The following is a 21614-nucleotide window of genomic DNA, read 5'->3' on the forward strand; positions in this document are numbered from 1 at the left end:
ATAAATTGCATGAAAAAAAAAAGAATTACCTACTAGATAAAGTTCAACTTCAAGCCCCAAGTTCCAAATGCAAACCATCATCTTGAATGTTAGTGCTCCCCCTTAAAACACCAAACAGTTCTACTTAACCCCATGTACTTCATTTTCTTCTTTCAGGCATCTTCCTCTTCTCCTTTTTGTTGTGGAAACAGCATGTACAGACATTTGCATTCACTCTAGAAAGGTTTTTAGTATCTCAAACCTCACATAGACTTATTTTGAAAGCCAGCTCTTGCAGACATGCTCTTAAAGGTACAGAAAACAAGGGTCTATTAAATCAGAGTCACTGAACAAATTGATTCAACTGATACACCATATTAGAAGTTGTTTGGACATTGACTTTGCATGTCTCTGGCACATTCCAGGATTTCATCCAAGAGAAGATGACACACAATAGTAATTGACAGAGAATTTACAATTTTCTCTTTCCAACATCTCTCCTAGCTCTGTGGATCCAGTCAAGATCTAAAACTAATGATTTATCTGTCTTGCCTAAGGGTAAAACCAGATTTCTAAACCAACAAACTGAAGAAAAAAAAAATCTCTGAATAAAGACATCAATCCTCACTTTCTGCAAGGACCAGAATGTTAAAAATACCTGCTGTGATGCTTAAAGGGTTCTTACAGTGATTAGTAGGTAGCCATTAAGCAATAGCTGGAGGCTGTGCTGGGACTTCTTCCCTTCTTTTCTTATAGAGCGCACCCACAGCATCTCCTGCGTGGAGTGCCACTGGCAAAAACAATTCCTAGAAGAATATCCTACAAGGATGTTCCTCTTCAGTGACTAACAAAGGAAAATGGGGCACATCCCTAGAGCTGTTTATGTACTGGAAGCATTTTAGGGTAGACTGCTGTTCTCTCTGATTCAGGGTTGCTTTCTTTATCAAGGCAACACCAAGATGTTACTTTTGCTACACACAGGACAGGCAAACTTGCAAGAACAGAGAGCAGAGCCTGGTGACTTCAAAAAGCAGTTTAGAAGGCACAGTTTTCTCCTGAAATCAATAGCAAAGGCTAACGATTTCTGTAGGGCACATATAGGCAGTGGCACACATGCTACAGAGAGGAAGACCATTTAATCTGAAGGCATGAAGAGACAAAATGCCAGCTCTTCAGCTGACAGGAGCCAAACGATCGCACCCAGGCCCATCAATGTACTTCTGGTATTCTGCATTTTGAGATTTCCTCGCCTCTCTTCTTGGGCACTCCAATTACTCACTGCGCTCAGACACGAACTCTCAGTAATCTCATTGGGATCAGTTTAGCTCCTGGCATCTGCACAATGTGCATAATGACACTGGGAACTAAACACTCTTTTGCTTGTCTATATAGTTGCCTCCACTGTATTATCCAGACATAAACCTCAATGTTGTACAGCAGACCAAGGGGGAAAACTAATTTGTTAGGACCATAACGTGTTGCATTAAGGTCCAGTAGCCTCCAGCTCTCTTTATCACGCTGCTCTTTCAAGTAACATAATTCAGGTGGAAACATGACCATCCATTCTGCCACAAAGTGCTCTGAAGCAGCAACTTCTTCTCAGCTCACCAGGTCTCCACGTCATTCCTAAGCCTAATTGCAAAGCTTAATGGCAAATTCATTTAGATATTTACATAATTAACTGCTTCAAAACAAAAGCATGGTAATAATACACATCCTGAAGAGAAAGATCAACCTCTGAAAGTCAACCTCTGCCCAGCAGCTTTCCTCCAAAGTGCCTGCCTGCACCTACCCCAGCATCAGGACAGGGCTGAACCACTCCTCCTCCTCTCAAAGTGACTGAGAGGGAGAAAATGATCCCAACAAAGCTCCTGGGGAAGGGCAGCCTTTTGGCAGGACAAACATCAGGGCATTAACCACTGCTACAGAAAACCTAAGCCCCTGTTAGTACAACAGGTGGATACGTTTGAGGGGATCTCAGAGCCTACATCCAGCATCAGGTAACAGACCATCTTGACCAGAATGCCTCTCCTTTGAGTATCCCCAACTCTGCAGGGTGGTGGGCAGCTGCCACAGCTCCCTACCCACTGCAAGGTAAAGCCTCACTTCCCTGAGAGCCCAAGAACCTTTGCTCTTGGAGCCCTGATCTCACAGGACTTACTACACAAAGAAGCACAACTCAGGCTGCTGATGAGTATTTCTGGGTTTGGCAAGGCTGGCACAGTGTTTGCTGCCACAACGCCCTAGACTACCCTTTTCTTCCAAGGACTGAAGCAAGTTACACAGATGATCCATACTCGGATGTGCTTCCAGACGTTTCTCACTTCATCATGCTTGAAATTACTACCAGGAAGGAGACATTTATTTGTTTAAACGCTGCTGAGGTAATTTATTTAACCATTAAGTGGAAAAAAAAGAAGAGTTTGTTGTATAGACATAGATACTTTTGGAGCACAAGAAGCTTTAACATCAGATTCACAATGATGAAATCCATTTCCATCCTCCTTATGACCATGAGGCTCCCCATGCACTGGATAATACCCTCAGCTGATACATAAAGCACTGCTGAGATTGGGTCCTTGCTACTATCGTTGCTATGGCTGCACCACACACCTCTCCATGGGCAGCAATGCTCTATTCAAAACAGCTGCTCAGGACAGCTATTAAATTCTCTAATGTTACTCTTTACCACTAAGTTACAGCCCTGTGTGGGATCAGAGTATCATGGGGGTGCACTCTGAACTTCCTCAAAGTCTACCACTTAAATGATATAAATGAGTGTCCTGAAAAACTGGCAAAAATACTATTTTCAGTGTCTTGGTAATATTTTTATCAAGTGAGAGCCACAGAGTAACAAATCATTGCCACCTCACATGCAAACCACTCCAGGGTTCTGTAATTGCTCACCAGATGTGTATTTGGCAAAGAAGAGCAGTAACTAGGCAGTAAGTGTATTCCTCATTCTGAAATAGTGATTTATAATGAGGAACAACCCTGTCACTTATTCCTAATAAACCTATAGTGCTTATTATATTCCCATCACAAAATAAAAAATTTAATTCAGGAAGAAAATGATGCTTCAAGACTCTTTCAAGCCCCCCTTCATTAAAGAACAGAAGCAACTCAGTAAACCAGAAAGCAGTGATCCAGCAAACACTTTACTGCTGCAAACTGTTTGAAGCAAAGATATATGGGAGTTTATTTGCATATAACTTAATATAAATTCCAGCTGCATCCTGGGTGCAAGTAAAGATTTTTTGTTCTGTTTGGCTTGGCTTTTAGGTTTGTTTTTGATTTTATGATGAACAGACTTAGCAAACATTTCCTAAGCTGTCTGCTGTTTGGAATTCTAAGTCTGAAATAAAACATAACCACGCTACCAGCTCCAGTGCTGCCTATCTCACAAACAGCAATAAAACCCACCAACAATTAAATAACAGAACATTTACTTTACACAGAGCTTATGAGGAGCTTAAAGCTTCACCTATAAAGTAACATTACAGATACACCAACTCTACCAGCAAACTAACAGAACTAACCTGACAAATTGCCTGTCAATTGCTCTCTCTCTATGAATATACAGTTAAAGGAAAAAAAATAATCCCATAACATCTGTAATAATAATTCTGTCACCTCTCTCTTGATTAAAGTATACCATACCATTATGATGAGAGTCCTGGGTCTGCTCATTTCATCATCGCTATCCAGCGGCAGAATTTCATGTGACAACTCCTCTCGTCGTCGTCGCCTGCAGATATGTGGACAGTTCCTCTGTACCACAGAACGAAAGGCTTGGAGCAGAACAATGCTGGCAGCACAACCCATATCTGCATCCTGAAGCCTACAAAATAACTTCTATGTTTATGCTATGTTTGAAAAACAGTGGCTCCTTGTCCCTGAAAACAGCCTACAGTGCAGCTGCAGCCAGCTCGCTCTCCAATCGCTTCCTTGAGCTCTGATCATCTGATCACAACCAAATAGCTTGGATGCAGACAGAGGAAAGATTTGATCCACTGAAACAGAAACACACGCAATATTACGATGCTTTCCTCTCCCTCCCTGCTCCTGAATTCGCATGAGAAAATGCGCTCCCTTCTCTTGTACAATCATCCGCCTCCTCCGATTCCAGTTTCATGGAACTGAAAGTATTAAAATTCCCAGTTCAAAAGAGCCAGCTGTTCATTAAACACACACAGAGGCATCCACAGTAACTGGCTGGATCAGTTTAAATACCTTTTTAAAAAAGTCGTATGTAGCAAAAAAGCCAGTATCTGGAAAGTTATTAACTCTTATTATCAGCACTGCTGGGTTCAAAACACTTTGCCTAAGGGGTTTTTACCACACATAAAAAAAAAGCTCAAGCTCGCAGAGGGATTTGGGCTGCAATGTTTTCACCACTTGCAATTTTCTGAAGCACAGCAAGTTCATTTGAGTTGTAAAAGTAACAAGTGGCAAAAAGGCAGAAATCTGTGTGCTTCATCCAGCTCATACTAAAACAGCCATGGCTCAAGGTGAAGCAGCAGCTCTGAAATGCCTCTCAACAGTGGGGCTGTTTTGTGTTCCAACACACAGGTGCCCTCACAGAGAAACATCTTTACACCTTCACAGGAGCCTGTGTAGGGCAGGGTCTCTGCAGGCAGGGTCTCGCTCTGAACCACACAGCGATGACCTTCCCAGAAGGGTGAGAGGAGAGGGTTTCTGTGGGTTATCAGTGGGTCCAGGCTGGGAGAAGTGGCTGCTGGCAGCCAGCACTAACAACTTGCCTCTCTGGCTCCTGTCTGGCAAGTCATTCAAAAGCAGGCAGGGATGCTCAGCAATCACATGGCTGACCTGGAAACACAGCAAGCACTAATGGGAGAGTGTGTAAGATAATAGCAGAGGAGAGGAAGTTAGCACTAAAAATACCTACAGAAAATGGATTCCTCCTACACATTAGGAAAACTCACAATTTCCAATAGGGTTTCCAGAGCACCTGCTTTTAAGCTAATATGTATAACTTTATTATATGTGCACCCAAAACCATATTTACTTTGCATCAAAAGGTTTTCATTTCTAATGAAGGCCATGAAAGTTTTGTCATCAATTCCCACGGGGGCATAATCAACCTTATAATGTCTGTTAATGAGATATTTGTAAATAATTCTCCTCTTCACAATCTCAGCCAGGAACTGCACTGAAAACTTTTCATGGAAGTACTTTTTCCAGGCTTAAGTAGAGTTTAATTGCTCAGCAATATGGCAAAAGACATCATAATTCAAATTAAAGCATTTCCAAGAAAAGGTAAATCCTTTAGATCTGTCCTTTAATAGCAACAAACTCATCACCATTACTTCTTGCCTTTATTTCTTTAGAGCAAACTGCTTTTGAGTGCATGTGGAAAACAGTCAGCAGCACTGGCAGGCACTGCACAACCTGACCCCCCAGACCTGCCAATGCACCCACCTGGCTCTTCCCCCTCAGATCCTCCTGGGCACACCCTTCACGTGCTGAGGAGATGTCCCTGCCTCCCCAGCAGCAAACCCTGCAGAGGGGGCCTATCCTATCATGCTTGTTAGTCTGACTTTCCTAATGGGATTACAAGGGCACAGTGGCACATCTGAGCAATTCCTGCACCAAATCAGCAATCCTGCTGCCACTGCTACTATTGTTTATGTTTTCATCAGCCCCCTGCCTACTCCAGAGCTGCAAATGACACCGTGGCCACACAGATGATGCACTTGGCAGCTGGGAGACTTTCATTCCTACTCTTAATTCCAGCAGCAGCAGTATGGTCCTGGGTAACATCAGTTTTGCTGGCTGTTATGGCAACTGCTCTGCTATCCTGAGGGCTGCTAACACATCTCCTGTCTGTCTGTATAGCATCTTCCTTTACTCACCAGTGCTCAGCTGGGAGAGTTGGCAGCTTTTTTTTGAAATTTGGTTTCCATAGCACAGCCCAACACTGTCACACGTGGTCATGTATGTGTGCATGGAACAGCACCCTAGGGCTCGACCCAAAGCTTCACTTTGTTCTCAGTGAAGAATCCCATTCATTCCAGTGGTCTTTGGATCACACTATTCTCTGCCAGTGGCCTTAGTAACTTCATTACAATTATTTGTGGATCAAGCTATTATTAGATACAAGTAGAAATGACACAGTCTTGGCATTTCAGCTCTTTGGAGAGAAAAATGATGCTTAGTCTGAAAGCAAGTAAACTAACAAGCCAAAGGCAGCCAGAAGTAGCCTCCAGCTCTTGATCAAAATTTGGGAACTGAAAAACAGCTAATGCACAGGGGAAAAGAAACCACTGAGGAGCTAAAAAAACCCTTCTGTTTTAAGGAAATCTCAAAGACGAATGAGCTGTCATTGGAAAGGAAATCTCCCAGTCCACTGAAAATGCCTGGACACACACGGAGGATTAACAGCTTTGTTTTACAAAGGTAGGGATCTCATTAGCATACATTATGTTTATACACTAACTATCAACAGTGTTAGTTACTCTTACAATGAAGCACTGAGCACTATTTTGTGTTAATTAGCACTTTAATCCAGAAACAAAATTCAGTTAAACCCCCCGGGAAGCAAAATACTCCTTTGTGCAAGCAACTCCTTAATTCCCCATTACAAAGTCTGGCAGCAATGCTGGGCTAAGCAATATGCACACTGGAAGTCTTCCACTGCCCACTCTCACTCCATTCTTAATCACCACTCATTTTAGCTATGCTATGTAGCCATGTAACACCAGCATGATGGTTTATGGGGACAGGCTGGGAAGGAGACCATTAAAGGCAACTCAATGAAGAAAAGGAAAAAAAAATAAAATTAGGCAAGATAATTGTTTTAACCCAGAAGATTTCAGTGATCCAGTACTCAGCAGCTCCAAGGGCTGGGTCTGTGTAGCAGCAGAGTTGTGCAGGAACAGAAGTGGGTCACACTTGCCACGTCTTATAAAGTCCATGATAAGAAAGCAGAGTTCAAAGGCATCTGTATCCTCAAGCTTACCGCTATTCCAGCCTCAGCTTCCACATGAAAGCCATGCCAGCTCTGCCAAAGGGCAGCCAGGGGCTGAAGAGGCAAACTCTCTCTGGCATTAAGTCTGTAGCAGACAGTAAACTCCTTCTCCTCTAAGCACAGGGTTATTTCTCTTCCACAATATTCCCATATTTCTGTTTCTGCAGGCTGCTAGACTTTCTGAACATGCTACCAGACATTTTCTTACACACCTATTTCATACCTCATTAGCACACCACCCTAAAAGCTGTTTTCCTTCCCACAGCTTGCTTTATTCCATTAATTTTCCTTTCTCTTTCTGGCATTTGAATTTCTGTGATCGTAATAAACAGGATACAACCTATTGGTATTTTGGTCTTCAGCTGAGGGTTTTAAAGAGGAAGGCAGAAGGGCAAGTCTTGGAGAAGATCCTTTAGTGAGAGGATGACTCGTCAAATTCAACACTGATTCTTCCTTCCATCTCAAAGGAGGCTGCGTTTTTCTCAAGCAAGAAGGATGGCTGCAGGTTAGAACCCCCCTTTGCCATGAGACCTCTCAGCTGTCAGCATGACATGCACCATTTTGTTTGGCTGGGTTTTTTATAATATAGAAAACAAGCCTGCCTCTCCATGGTATTTTTGCATGACATATCCTGAGAAGCTACACAGAAGCTCTTGTGGTGTGGCAATCCTAAAGCAGCAGTGGCAGGCGAGCACAGGAGCCATTCACATGAACACGCCTGGAACTGCTTACAGCAGCATGTTTAGTCCGACCCACAGGAGCCTCAAGCCATTAACAGGCACTAAAGACAGCATATCTGTACAAACATTAAGAACTGCACTGTTAGAGATGATAAGGCTCATGCCACCATTACAAGTTACCAAAGTTTCCATTCCACATACATCTTAACCTGGTACAGATGATGAGCAGCTCCCCAGCAGCACATAAACAACGTAAGTGGCCAGTGGCTGTTACTCACAGCTCCACATATAGACCCACCGTTTTATAGTAAAACTTCTCTTAAGTTAGTCCATACAAGTAGCAGATGAACATTTGAGGCAAGATATGGCAACGAAATTGCACTCTGCCTGGATGCAAATGAGGATCACCCACATTTCCGTAAGCTAATGTCTCATCTCTCGACACTTAAATATTTATCATCCACATCACCCTTTCGAAACAAAAAGACCTGATACACATTTTCTTAGCAAAGGTCTTTGTCTCCAGTGTTTGTTTTCATAAAGGCTTGGAGGCACTTGCAAAGAAAGCAGAGGGAAAAAAATGCACCCAAGTTTGAAAGTCTCTCTCCATGCTCTGCTACTTCAAAACAAACAGTGGAATCTTAACCAGCCTCCAAGGAATCAGTATCGAGACCCAGATCAGACAGGTGAAGTCTGATCTCCAAGAGATGGTCTTCATGGCAGTCAGCTTAATGAGACAAACCCTCATTAATTGGCCTCTTTTCCTTGCATATTTTATGCATGAGAAAAAGCTGTAAGTACATATACCTGAGTAAAAGCTCAGGTCTTTCCATGCACTTTTTTCTAATGACTTTAGCCTTAAAGTGATGTGGAGGACACCGTGTTACAGTGGCATCTCTCACTGCCACAGAGGCAGCATTTCCAACACACCTCCTGTTCTCTGTCTGCTCCAGTGTAGATCTGGGGGAATACAAGAATCCACCTTCAAGGAGCTGCCCTGTCTTCTCTTTCCAACAGTTATGTCCCAAACCTTTCGCATCCAGCCCAGTGGCCTGCAAGAGGCTGTGCAGGATTAGGCTGAACCACTGCTGCCACATGTTTTGAGGGAGGAGAAAAAAAACGTGCCTTAAAGGATACATGGGGATCCCACATTTACTTCAAAAAAAGCTTATCTAGTCACAGGTGCTACAAGCCATTAATAGCATTTGTGCCTTCCACTCACAGCATACCCTCTTCAAAGCATTCAGGCACTTTATCTTCAAGTGTTGCTGCAAAAATGGTTAAATATCAGAAACACTGAGGTCTCAAACAGTGGAGTGGGTCACTAAGAGTCAGAATACACAGGCTTTGTATTTCTTCAGTTTCTACCAGCTGCTCCCTAGTAACCCAGGAAAGGAGGCATTTACTGCAGTAACCGGTCAGCACAACTCCTGAATGATTTAGAGCTTTTTCATCTTGAAATTGTGTTTCCTTCCCACAAAGTTATCCCTGACCAACACAAACAACTCGTAACATACAAGTTACAGTAAGTAAAAATCCACAAATGAGAGTACACGGTTATGACTATGTGAGAGGTGCTTGAATCATTCAGCCACCTCTTTTCTCCTCATTGCACCTTCCAGCAGCAAGTGATGCTCACACTACAGCGAGTCAGAAGAAACCAGCACAAGGCTGCAATGTCACCTGGCTGCAGAGCACACAGGGCTGCAGAACGCGGGTGTCTGGCACCCTCTAGGGAGTAGTACATGAAAGACCAATTCACAGCTCCTGCTTCCTAACTTTACCAGCTGAAAATTGAAACAACTGCTACAGACACGGGAGGGAAGAAAAAAAAGTCAGGTAAGCATAGAAATAGGCTCCCCGTGACTGCCTGTGCCAGTGTTGCCTTCCTCCTCTCAATACTCCCTTGTTATTTCATGTTTGGTGCAAAATGTTATACAGAAGTTGTGTGGAAGACTCTTAATTACTACCACAGTGTACACGGCCAAAATACAGGTTTCCCCCATTAGATCTCACAGCAGATGGCACCAACAAATTGCAGCCACTTGGCAAATAAGAAAACAAAGTTATAAAAGACTGGTGTAAGGATTTCCAACAGGCTAATGACAGAAGCTGGTGTAGAATCCCCTACCTCTGGAGCTTCAAACCCTAAAGGGGTTTCTCAAAATGCTCTCTTTACACAAAAAGTGAAATAAATCTGTAATCTGCATGCAAGTAGTTTCCACATTCTTATTTCAGCAGCGTGAAGCGCCCTGCTGATTTTCAAGACATTCCTCACTTTGACAGGTAGTTTTCCACAACTACAGCTTCTGTGAGATCAATGGGATTATTCTTAGATCAAGTAAAATGGAATACTGCAGCCCACAGGCAGTGATGAAAACCTCCTTATTTCAATGCACTTCAGTGGCTTCTGGATCTAGCACAGAATATTCCAAAGAGCAGCTAAGAGCATTGTTGTGGTTTCCTTAAACATGTAATGGGAAAAAGAAATCTTTGACTTCAAACCAGGAAAAATAACTACGTAACCTACAAAGCAAATGTTTGTTTGTTTTTAAAAAGAACTTTTATTATCCCATAAAACTGGTGGGGAACTGGAGCTACCAAAACTCATCTTTTCCCTGGCACACAGTTAAATAAAAATATAATGTATTAAGATAAACTCTGTGAAGAGTTTTCACCAGAAGTTACAGCCCTGGCTGAGCTCACACTTCTAAAGCAAAGATTTTACAGATAAGTCACAACAGAAAAAACCGGCCACCACCCCACTAGTTCCCAAAAAGAACTGGTAGCAAATTGCTATCCTCTTTCAGCAAGATACACATTTAACTCACACACAACCCCTCAAATAGCATTATCAACAGCTGATCCTGTTTTCAGGTGACTTCCATTTCACTAGCCCAAAGGGGGAGGATCTGAAAACAAAAACTGGCATAGAGGAATAAAACCAAAAAATACTACAGTGCCTGTTTGCACTCTAACATGTCGGTTTTGTGACATTCCTTACAGCTGAAACAAAGTGCTACTCGTCTGTTACCTGTCACAGTCCAAGATCTCCATGTCATGCATAAATTCCAAAGACTTTTGTTTGGAATTCGTTTCACAAACCAATTTTAAAGAATGAAACACACGCAGCTACATGGGAAGACGATCTTCCCACAGCAGAGCAAATGGATTCTCCATTTTCTGCCCTGGCACCAGCCCTGCCACTTATGGAAACACTGGAAAAAGAACCAAGCAACTGGGGAGACCAAGCAGGAACACCCCCCAGCCACCCTCCCAGGGCACACAGAGACAGAGACGTCAGCGGCCACTAACGAGGCTTTAAGAGCAAGATGTGGGTTTGGACGAGGTGCCATTTGTACAGCAATGTTCTCTATGCTGAATGGCCTGAGCAGCATGGTGGTTTAATAAAATACCACTTCTTCTCTAAAATATGATCAAGGGCCTAAAAAAACACTGCAAAACCTCTCACCCACATCCACAAACTTTGGACAAGAGCTACAGAAACCTTTACTGCTGACATCTCATCTTCAGGATGTGCAACCTATTCTCTATTTCTGTAAGAGCCACAGCTTGCCATAATACAAAACTAGTATTTCTGTTCAAAGACAGGCTAGAAACACAGAGCAAGCACAAACAGAGACAAAGAGAGACTGGAGTTACTCTCAAAAAGACCACTCAAAGTGGAAATTTCGATATCTTGGTAGAAAATGCATTTTCTATTCCAATTTGCCTCCACTCCAAGCCAATGGCATCTTTCTACTTAAAACTCAGCTAACAACAGATAACCAAACCCAGAACTGCTCCACAACTAGAGCACTTTCAGCCTCTAACTCTTTGAAACGATGCTTCTTTTTTCGGTCACAAGAGAGCCTGCAAAGGAAGGAATCTCTTGGCACACTCCAATCTACTCATGCACTCCTTTAGTTTTCAAACAACTCACTGAATAGGAAAAAATGCACATGCCTTAACATTTGAGGTAGGAATTTAAATAACATAAATGAATTCTTTCATTTAATGTTTTTCACATTGTTTAACAAAGAAAAAAAAAAATGGTTTACAACCAAGAAAGAGCGGAATCAGGTATTAAATGAACAAGTCAGGCTTCATACACAAATGCCAGAGCTTACACAGGACAGGTCTAAATTCAGGCCACACCAGATAAGCTAGAGAAGCAGGACTGTATTGATTGCAAATGCACACAGGGTAAAAATATTTTGAGAACTGAAGTGTGGCACTCAGTGGCAGCCTGGATGGAATCTCCACCTCAGCCACAGCCCTCCAGCAGTTTCCCACTCTTCACTATATCAGCACTTAGAATAACTACCTGGGAGCTAAGCATGTTTCTTTGTCTGCATGAAAAATTAAAAAAACCCAAACTCCACCATTTTTTCCCCTGCAGATGAAGCCAGGCCAGAGAGGTTACAGTCACTCCTCTCTTGGCTCCCACTTTTGATATCCTTCCTCTCTCTCAGATGCCAGACTGACAGGACGAGAGTAGTATTGAACACCTTCTGCCTCTGAGTCAGGACTATGCATGTGATAGAGATCAGCAGCAATTCCCACCTGGCTCTGCACATGCTCTTCACAGGAGGCTTTTGGATTTTCAAGCCAAGAAAGCCCTTTCCAAAATCCCTCATAAAAATGATGGGCTGCCCCAGGGAGCCAGGAGTTTAGCTGCCTAAAGCATTCCAAACTAATTAAATAAATTTTTAATTCAAAACACCAAATGCCTTGAAGCTAAGAATTTCTACTGTAAGCTGGGCATTCAGCAGCTGAAAATAAAGGAGGAAGAGCTGGAAGCAGAGGCCAATGCCAAAATGATCATCAACTACCAATATGACACCAGCATAAGCAGAGTTCAGTATAGATGTGGATATCATCCGAGGTACCTCTAGCAAAGAGACTACTTACACTCCTGTGTTTAAATGTAATGACATGAACACCCTGCTGAAACATCACTGAAAGTACACGAACAGGCCTGGCCACCTTCAAAAATGAGTCAGTTGCAGAACAGTGTGCCCAGCAAATTAATGTGGTTGCTGTGTCCAGTTCTCAAATGCCCAGCACAAGTCCACTTACACAGAGGATCAAATTCTTTGCAAGATCACCAATACAGACTGAGGCTGGAGAATGCTGAGAAATGCTGAGAAAAATACCTTTACCCACCCTTAAGAAGTGAAGGCTGATGGAAAACCTTGCCAGTCTACACTCTAGTGGGGTATAGAGAAGAGAGAGGTTTTCCATGGAGAAATAGCAGCAGGGAATGAGACACAATGAACAGAACATATGTGATAGGGGACAATTCAATCAAATATGGTAATATAAACTTTTAACCATGAAGGGTGGTCAAACACAGGAACAGGGCATCTTTGGAAAGTGGACAAGGGCCTGAGTAACCTTGTCTCTCTGGACCTGCTTTGACAACCTCCAGAAGTTCTTTCCACACTGTTATTCTGTGAGTGTGTAAGAACATGGCTTATTCAGCCTAACAAACCAGAGCACAAATTTGTGCCCTCTTTGGGAAAGCCCCAAACACAACCAAAGCAGAAGAGCCACCTAAGCCAAAGACTCAAACCAAAGGTTAGAGGCGATGAACTGGCCATTTTAGACCATACAATTTCATTTCACGCAAGGCTCTATATCTAACCTAACACAGAAACGAACAAAAGAGGCTCCCAATCAGGCTTCTTTCAACTCTAAGTCAGATGTACAATCCCTGCTTATTGTTTCAAGGCAATTTCACTTTGAGGCAGATGCAAAGAGTTCAGCCAGACGCAAGGAACCAAAAGGAACAATCTCATTCAATTTCCAAGCACAAGCTTCTACAGCTGCAAAAGGGAAAATTAGGCACAGAATGCGGATGAAGTAAAAAAAAAAGAAATGCTAAGTAAAATCTGGACATATGTGGGCCAGCAAAAAACTGTGTTGTCTCGGGTGCTGCTCTCCCATCACCCCATTTCCCCAAATACAGCATCTGCAGATGTATCCTTTTATGTGTCAGAAAAGATCCCACAAGAAGAATATGGATTGTTTCCACTAGCAGTATAATAATGTGGCTTCTGATTCTTTTTCCTTATCAGTGCCAAGAATCCAAAATAAAGAAGCTAAAAGTTAGGACTCTGAAAGTTTCTAAGGCTATAAATACAGAGCTGCCTTGATTTTTTTGTTTGTTTACATATTACCCAAAAAACCCTACCCAAATCTGACAGGTCCAGGGGCAGCCAGCCAGCCACGCACCTTTTCCCTGTTTGATCGTATCAAGTTACCACCTAACCATGACACTTCTTGGGCTAAAGCACACAGGGCAAGTTGTTAATTTCTAAAGAGAAATCCACCTACAGAGAATCCTACTGGCATAAACATCAGCCTTCACAAGACAAGGGATCTGTGTGCATATAGTGCCAGATACTGCAAGAGAAGTTAACCTCTTGATTACAATGTGGGGGCTGATTAGCCCCAAAACCTTTCCCTTCTCAGCACATCTGGAAGCTCGGGGAGGCTCACATTCCTCATGCTTTTACACCAGCCAGGAAGCCCAAGCTGCACATTGGAACAGTGAGACCACCCATACAACAGCATGGAAAAGAGACAAGCTCCCTCAGACCCACAGTGCTCCCTGGGATGTTGTCACCCTCTCAGAAAGGAGCAACTCAAACACAGCTCCTCTGCCACCTCTCACACCACACCACAGGAAGTGCCTGAAACCCACAGCTTTTCCCTTATCACCACAGAAAAAAAAAAAAGTACCCCAAAAGGCAAAACAAAAAACACCAACGCAATCAAAAAGCATCCTGCCCCTTTTAGAAATAATATTGCTGGGCTTTTTTCACAGCACAACAATGTGCTCACTATATCAAACCAAGTAACAGCTATTGTAGCAGCTAATGAGTGACACTGTCCCCTGGACAGCTTTTCTGTACAACATGTGGTTTTCATTTTATGTCTCATGTCAGGATTTCACTCCCTTTCTTTTATTTGACCTCCAGAAGAGAATAAAATCATACAAAATATAAAACTAATGAACCTTAAGTTTCTGGTATCCATTAACATTCACATCCACAAGGCTGTTGATTCAACAAAATACAAAATAAGCAAAACTAGCCCAATTATAAGTTGTTTGGCCTGTATTTGTTAAGTTCTAACACAGTCTCTATAAACATATGTCTTCTGGTTGGTATTTCAGGAAGAAATCCTTAGAAGAATAATATTTTGATTAGTAACATGTGTGTTTTGAAAGACTAATACTGAACTCTAAGGGAGACTAAAATATGAGTAGAAACTATGAGCTAAATACACATATGTGCAAAGATCTTTCATTCTCACTGACTGAAATGTCTCATTACAAGTAATTTGTTTTTATTATTGAAGTCCTAATAGCATGTGCTATTGACTTTTTGTAAAATTAACTGATATTTATGAAAATATCCTGTTCTTACAGAACCACTTTAGAGAAGTACTTTAAAAAAAATTACCTAGTATATAATAGATGTGATGCCATTCTCTAGATTATTATGACACATCTCAAATGAACTTTCAAGGGATCCTAGTAATTTTAGGTAGTACTCAAATGTTAACCTCTTCTCTTTTTAGTCTTTCAGGACTTCTCAACCAAGCAGGAAACAGAGATCAGCCAGATAGTGTTTTTCAAGAAATCATAATTATTTACACTCAAAAATGAATTGATTTATTTCAGGGTATCAAGCAGCTCCCTAACTGTGTACACCATGCAATTAGATTTTAAAATAGATTACCAACTTCTTGGATCACCCCCTGATTCTTCTGCTGGCAGCTGGTCATTGAACAGGGTTATGTTCTTAAGTAGCTCCAGCAGAAAAAGTGCAAATTCATAAGAAAATTATTTAAATGTTACAGAGTACACAGGGGAACTTTAACCCAAAAGATTGGTTTACAGTTGTTGTTTAAGGAAGTCAACAGTCTGGTTGTCTATGCTGCCAAAGCTTTCATTAGAACATGCAATATCCAAGTGAAAATATGATGGTACATGCAGATTCCCTTTAAACATACCCCTTTTTCACACCAAGGGAAAATATTCTCAACTTTGTCTTACAATTCAGATGGAAATTTAAATGCAGAGATAGCAATTGTTCATTTCTGCTGAAATTCACACCAATATATAATTAGTGCTCCAATTAAAGTTAACAATCATGTAGCACTTTCAATGTAATGTTACAATTATTTCATGGTAACACAGAGTTGCAACAGAAGAGCTCTCACCTCGATGTCATTCATGCTTTTGTCAAGCAGCTGAGCAGATTAGGAACAGTTAAAGCTAAATACCAAACACACACTGTCAGGCATAAGGGCAGACTTGGTTACAATTACTCACTCTCAGTATCAGTGCCTCACTCCTGATGTAGTAACACTAAATTCAACACGACTGCTCTTCACAAAAGATCAGGCTGGCAACTTACTGAGGAGACTGCTGGGGCACAGTGTCACTGGCATACACAAACACCGGCAAGGGAAGCTACTGCACTTCCAGGGAGACACCTAGAGATGTCCTCCACCCAGCACAAATGTGCCAGAAGATCTCAGCACTCTGGGAAGCAGTACCCTCTGGCTTTCAAATCTCATCTATCAGCATCTGATTTGAAAAAACCACAGGCTTAAAAGCCAGCCCCAAAAGAGTGCTGCACCCTGATAGGAGGTACTACCCTAACCAAGACATCCTGCTGAACCAGTGTTCACACGACTGCCAGCCAAAAGGAACAGGCAGGGTGAAAGGTTAAGAGAGGTTCACCTCCATCACACAGGAGTTTGGGCTGGGACCTTGGCACCCCTGTGGATAGCACTTGCATGGGGTCTCAAGAGATAAAGACACAAATCCTCTGAAGAAAGTATCTATCATCCTATTCCAAATAAAAATTTATCTGGCGATCTGGGAAACACATCAAATGGCACTACAATTATTATTTGACTTTGGAGTGCTGAGGAACCTGGCATCTGCCTAAGACACAGGACTTCTGGAAGCTCTAACCTGATTCAGAAGAGCAAACCACACTGGTGTGAGCCCATACTTTAAAGGCAAATCTAATCCCACTTTCCAACTTGACCATGCAGACAGAAATCTGAAGATGTTACACTGCAGTCAAAAGAATAGCAGGGCAATTCTGTGTTTTTTAACCAGAACCTGTTCAATCTATTTAAAGGAACAACTACATTTAAATTTGGCTGTCACTGACATCGTCTTTCCTACCATAACAACAAATGCTGAAGCCCCAGATGGGTTAATATTTATGAAAAAGGCAACAGAACATCAAACAGAACAGGAAATAGCATTTCCTGCCAAACTGTCTAAAAGCAGTCATACAGTTTGCACTGCACTTAGCTGGCTTTTATTCCTGTTATCATACAGACAGACTCAAAAAAGCAAAAAAAATCTGCCTAGCTGAGCCCGTGATAATAGCAACTAGCATGTATTATTCCTATAGATGTTACCAATAATAAAATGAATGAAATCATAAGCATGACTGGTGAACAGTCATTGAAATAGCAACTATTGATACAAACCCATGTGCTCAATGTAAAACCCCACACTAAAGCCAGGAGAGAGGCCTATCACCAAAGCCAAAGTTTCCATCACCAGAATGGGGGCGAGAGATGCGGCAGGGCAGAGCGACACGGGGCAGTGACGGGAGCAGCAGAGAGATTATCCATTTGCAGACTGGCAAGGAGCATTCCTGGAAGAAGTGGGTTTTTATGTGGCATGGATGGCAGGCAAAGATAGGGTGCCTGACACAAATGACACACTGTTCCCTGCACAGAGAGGCATTAACAGAGGCTCCGAGACAAGTGGGAGAGGGACACAAAGCACAACAAGGATCCAGGACTGGAAGGGGTGAGGGCAGCAAAGCAGGGAGTGGGCAGATATGAGAATGAAGAAATGAGAGAAAGATAATATTTAACTGCAACATACAGGCCACAGCTAGTGATTTTGAAGGGTTCTCATTGTAAGAACAACTCTAGAAAGAAAAAAGAAAAAAGGAGATAAACTTCATATTAAGGCATGTATACTACTGCTCATCCTTATTGCAACACAAGTAACTTGTAATGTTCACCTGAAACCTCTCTGCAAACAGTTTTCTCCTCACCCTTCCTGAGGAAAGAATACATAGAAGGCAGTAAGTATTTCATTGCCAACATCCCCAGCCAGCTGGAACTATCATTGCTACATAACGCACCCCCCCCCCCCCCCCCCCCAACTATCATCCTATCTTCTTCCATTTCTAAACCAAACACACTTAAACCACTTGGAGTTGGTGTGTTACGTGAGCTCCAATTCTTTTCCAAAGTCTATAGAAACACAGAAACAACTGGGTATGTATTTGAAACATGAAAAGAAGGAGCAGGAGGTTTCTGAAAGACATTTGAAGACAAGTAATCATCTACCTTGACTACAATTTTTTCTTGTTCATATTAGGGATTTCCTAATGTTGCTGTTAAACCACAGGTTATTATTTCACCAGAAAAGCCAAATATATGTTCATGTATCTCTTGAATTTCTGTTTTGTAGGTTCTCTTACAAAACCTCCAAAACAGTGTTCATTAATTCAGGGGAAGCTATGAGGATAAATTCATGTAGCACTAAAGAGAGCAGTATAATTCAACCCTACTTAATGCTGTATGACTTAGTTTCCATCAGTGTTTGCAATTTTAGCTGTTTAATGAAAGGGTGTCAGCAGAATGGAGGCACTGTGCAATCACACAGCTCAAAGGAAAAACAACTGTTACTTATGTTAAAGGCCTAAAGTGAGATGCAGCTTTGGAACAGGCAGATGCTTTTTAGTAACTTGCTTTCAGAGGAGAGCTGTGCATGATATTTAACACTGCTACTGTAATTGGTCTCTAACCACTGATGGAAGTCCACCTGCTACCCATGAATTGAAGGGAAAAACGTGTGCCTATATACTGACAATAGAAACATGATGGCTCAGCACATATTTTAGTATGCATTGCAAATATGTGAATACAAAAGGTATTCACATACCACATGATATTCTAGAATAAATATCAAAGTCTGCTCATTACTAGTTTTAATACTTACTCATCACTCCCTTTCTCTCTGCACACAGAATCAGAGGTGTGACCCAGGACTTGTTTTCCCAAGGTCTTTCCCTGTCAACGCACAGTTGTTCTGTACAACGAGCTTTCATGTATTTTGTTCCATATAGCTTAAAGTTCAAAGCCATGAGACAGTTCTATCCCAAGGATGGCCAAATTTAGGCCCCGAACCACTTTTGATACTTAGTAACAAATAAAGAAGAAAAAAAAAGGAAGCCAGGGAAAAGGCGGTACACTGGTATCTTCAAAGAGAGATTGAGATTGCTACAAATACCACAAGTTATTTATGGTGTGTGAAATGCAACAGAGGCATTCCTAACAAAAGACATCAAGCCTGGCCTGTGCCATGGCACTTCCACAGCAATGGAGAAAGCTCTTTCACAGGACAGGCTCCAAAGATAACTTACTATCTAAACAAGCACAGTCCAATCAATAGCCCCCAGGCTGACTTCAGCCCACCACTTTCACTCAAAGACTCAAAAGCTCTGAATCCTTTCTCCTGCACCTACTCATAGCACGGAAGGGAGTGCTGTGTTTGCTTCCAAAGGGGAGAGAAGGAAGATGTGGAGGACTGGAATCCTGCCCTCCCTCAAACTGAACATACATTTTGCACAGTGCTTGGGTATAGGCAGCCTTTCCTTCCTCTATTCTGCTGACTTCTTGGCTCAGACTCTCCCCAGGGCTGCCAGAGCTTGCACAAGACTAAGAGGGAAAGAAGGCAGGAGGTGGAGAGCGGGCAAGGAGGAAGCTGCAACAAGCGCCTCATAGCAGAAGAAAGAGATGGAAAAAGTAGTTTAAGGCTTTGTTACACACCATGGTGGCCAGAGGATATCACAGCAGTCTTCCCCTCCCTCTCCTCATGCCCCTCTGCCACGCACTTGTTTCTGTCCCCAAGCCTGGCAAAAACTCAGATCACAGGAGAATCTTCTCACACTTTAAAAGTACATTTTCTTCAAACCATGTCAACCTCTGCCCCTAAACCACAAGAAAAACCCAATCTAGAGCAAAGATCACTGAGGAATTTGTATCAAAAGATAGACACATTTACCCTTTGTTGAAACGTTCCAGGCAGCTTTTGGATAAAAGATGTTTCTAGGCCTGGTCTGCAGAGCCGTTGTGCTCCCCATGGGGGGAGATTTTAACTTAGCCCTAGAAAAGCAGAGCCATGTGCTAGAAGACACTTAAGAATCCAGACTTTCATTCTTGCCTACAAATTAAAGTACACTCCTCAAAATAATCAACCTAAACATGGTTGCCAAAGCAGGTATATCTAGCATGGCCAAGCAACACATTTAGATGACAACAACTTAAAAACTAAAATCCAAAGATGATAGATTTTTTTTTTTCTTTTTTGCTATTCCAAACATTCCTAATCATACCAGTTTCAGAGAGAATATTTCTGTACTACTCTTGTTGATAAACAGTAACACATTAAAAAAAATGAAGCTTTCCCCCCTCTATCATATCCAATTCAATTGCATTCATTAAATTTCATTATATCTACATCATTTAATTTAGGTCAACATGTCAAAGTAACCTAGGATCATGTTTGCTTTAAGTCAGCCAGCATTACTCTCCTACCTGAACAGCCCGTTTCAGACTCAGTGACAGAATTGCCCTCCACTTCCTCCACACTCCGTGAAGGAAAAAACAGGTAACTACACAGGAATTTTAAAAAATCACCGCACTGCTGACAGCATACTAAGCTTCTGTATAATGCATATTATACAACTGCACAGCAGCAATAGGGGGAAGAAAGTCTAGCAGTAAGTTAATTGTTATTTAATAAGGAGTGCATTAGTAATTTCAAACGTAACACAGTGTATCTTTCAATTTTTTGAAATCTCCATTTCCCCATGTTTTCCTGGGATCCCAATGACAGCTGCAGCTCACACTAGTGTCTGCACAGTATGGACCCACACATGTCACAAACACATCCAGATTTCCCCATCTGATGTATTTTAATACAAGCTTAAAGAACATCTACATTATGTCATCTCAAAACATTACACTGTGTTCCAAAACATGCACTATTTGGATTCCAGCTGAAAAGTAACATTACAGCACCCAAACAAAGAGGCTGGATGTTAACTCCCAGAGTAAAGCTGGGAAGGAGAGGCTGGGCAGCACCACCTACCCCCAGTGCTCCAAGGGAACTCTTTACCTGTGTAAAATCTAACGACAAAAATGCAACATTGACATCTTTCCTGCGTGTAGAATGAAGAAAAAACTAGTACCAGAAATGGTAAGTAATCAACAAAAAATTTCTTTAAGCAATGCATTTAGGTTGGGATTATGCATCACTGACACAAAGTAGAAAAAATAATAGACTTCTGCCTTGAGCACCCAAACTAAAGAACAGAGGAGGGGAAGGGACACTTGGGAAATAATAAAAAAAAAAAAAAGAGAAAGAGAGAAGTGGAAAAAGCCTTCCCACCTCCGGAAGGCTTCACTGACACACATCACCATTTAACACTAATGCAGCTCAGTACCCTCCTATTACACTGCTATTTGGAGTCTGTTTGTGCTCTGCCCAGAAAGGGACAGCATGAGCAGAGGTCATTTACACCAAGCAAGCATGCAAAGGACAGGCAGCCTTCAGTTATCTTACAATTTTACAAAAGAGGGAAAAATTTCCCCAGGTCACAAGTGAGAGGAGTAGGGTGGGGACTGTGAAGCCAGGCAAATTATTCCTCCATATGGGGCAGGACAGCCTGCAGGGGGATAAACTTGGACACAATTATTCTAAGGCTTTTACTATAGATTTATTGCATGAACTTGGGCAGTTAGCTCCTGGTGTTTTGTTTCTCTTATCAACAAAACCAGGGATAAAGTCGGCATTTGCTAAAATAGAATACACAGTTGTTATAAAACAGACA

The 21614-nt window shown here is 42.0% G+C and overlaps 1 protein-coding gene across 17 annotated transcripts in view; it reads right to left on the minus strand.

Annotated features, from left to right (window-relative positions):
- DOCK10 (dedicator of cytokinesis 10) overlaps window positions 1–21614 on the minus strand; it is a 144979-nt gene that overhangs the window by 117142 nt on the left and 6223 nt on the right. For 4 of the 17 annotated variants that reach the window (XM_032119597.1, XM_032119604.1, XM_032119613.1 and 1 more), the window contains exon 1: window positions 3640–3902. The exons of 3 other annotated variants lie outside the window; for them this stretch is intronic. In XM_032119597.1, the coding sequence (XP_031975488.1) occupies window positions 3640–3804 (165 nt within the window). In that variant the 5' untranslated portion in view covers window positions 3805–3902. Of the gene's footprint in view, window positions 1–3639; window positions 3905–21614 lie in introns of those variants that run through there. 10 more of the 17 variants (XM_032119606.1, XM_032119600.1, XM_032119598.1 and 7 more) reach the window with 7 other exon arrangements.

The sequence above is a fragment of the Corvus moneduloides genome, chromosome 10 (assembly GCF_009650955.1).
Source record: "Corvus moneduloides isolate bCorMon1 chromosome 10, bCorMon1.pri, whole genome shotgun sequence".
Classification (NCBI taxonomy): domain Eukaryota; kingdom Metazoa; phylum Chordata; class Aves; order Passeriformes; family Corvidae; genus Corvus; species Corvus moneduloides.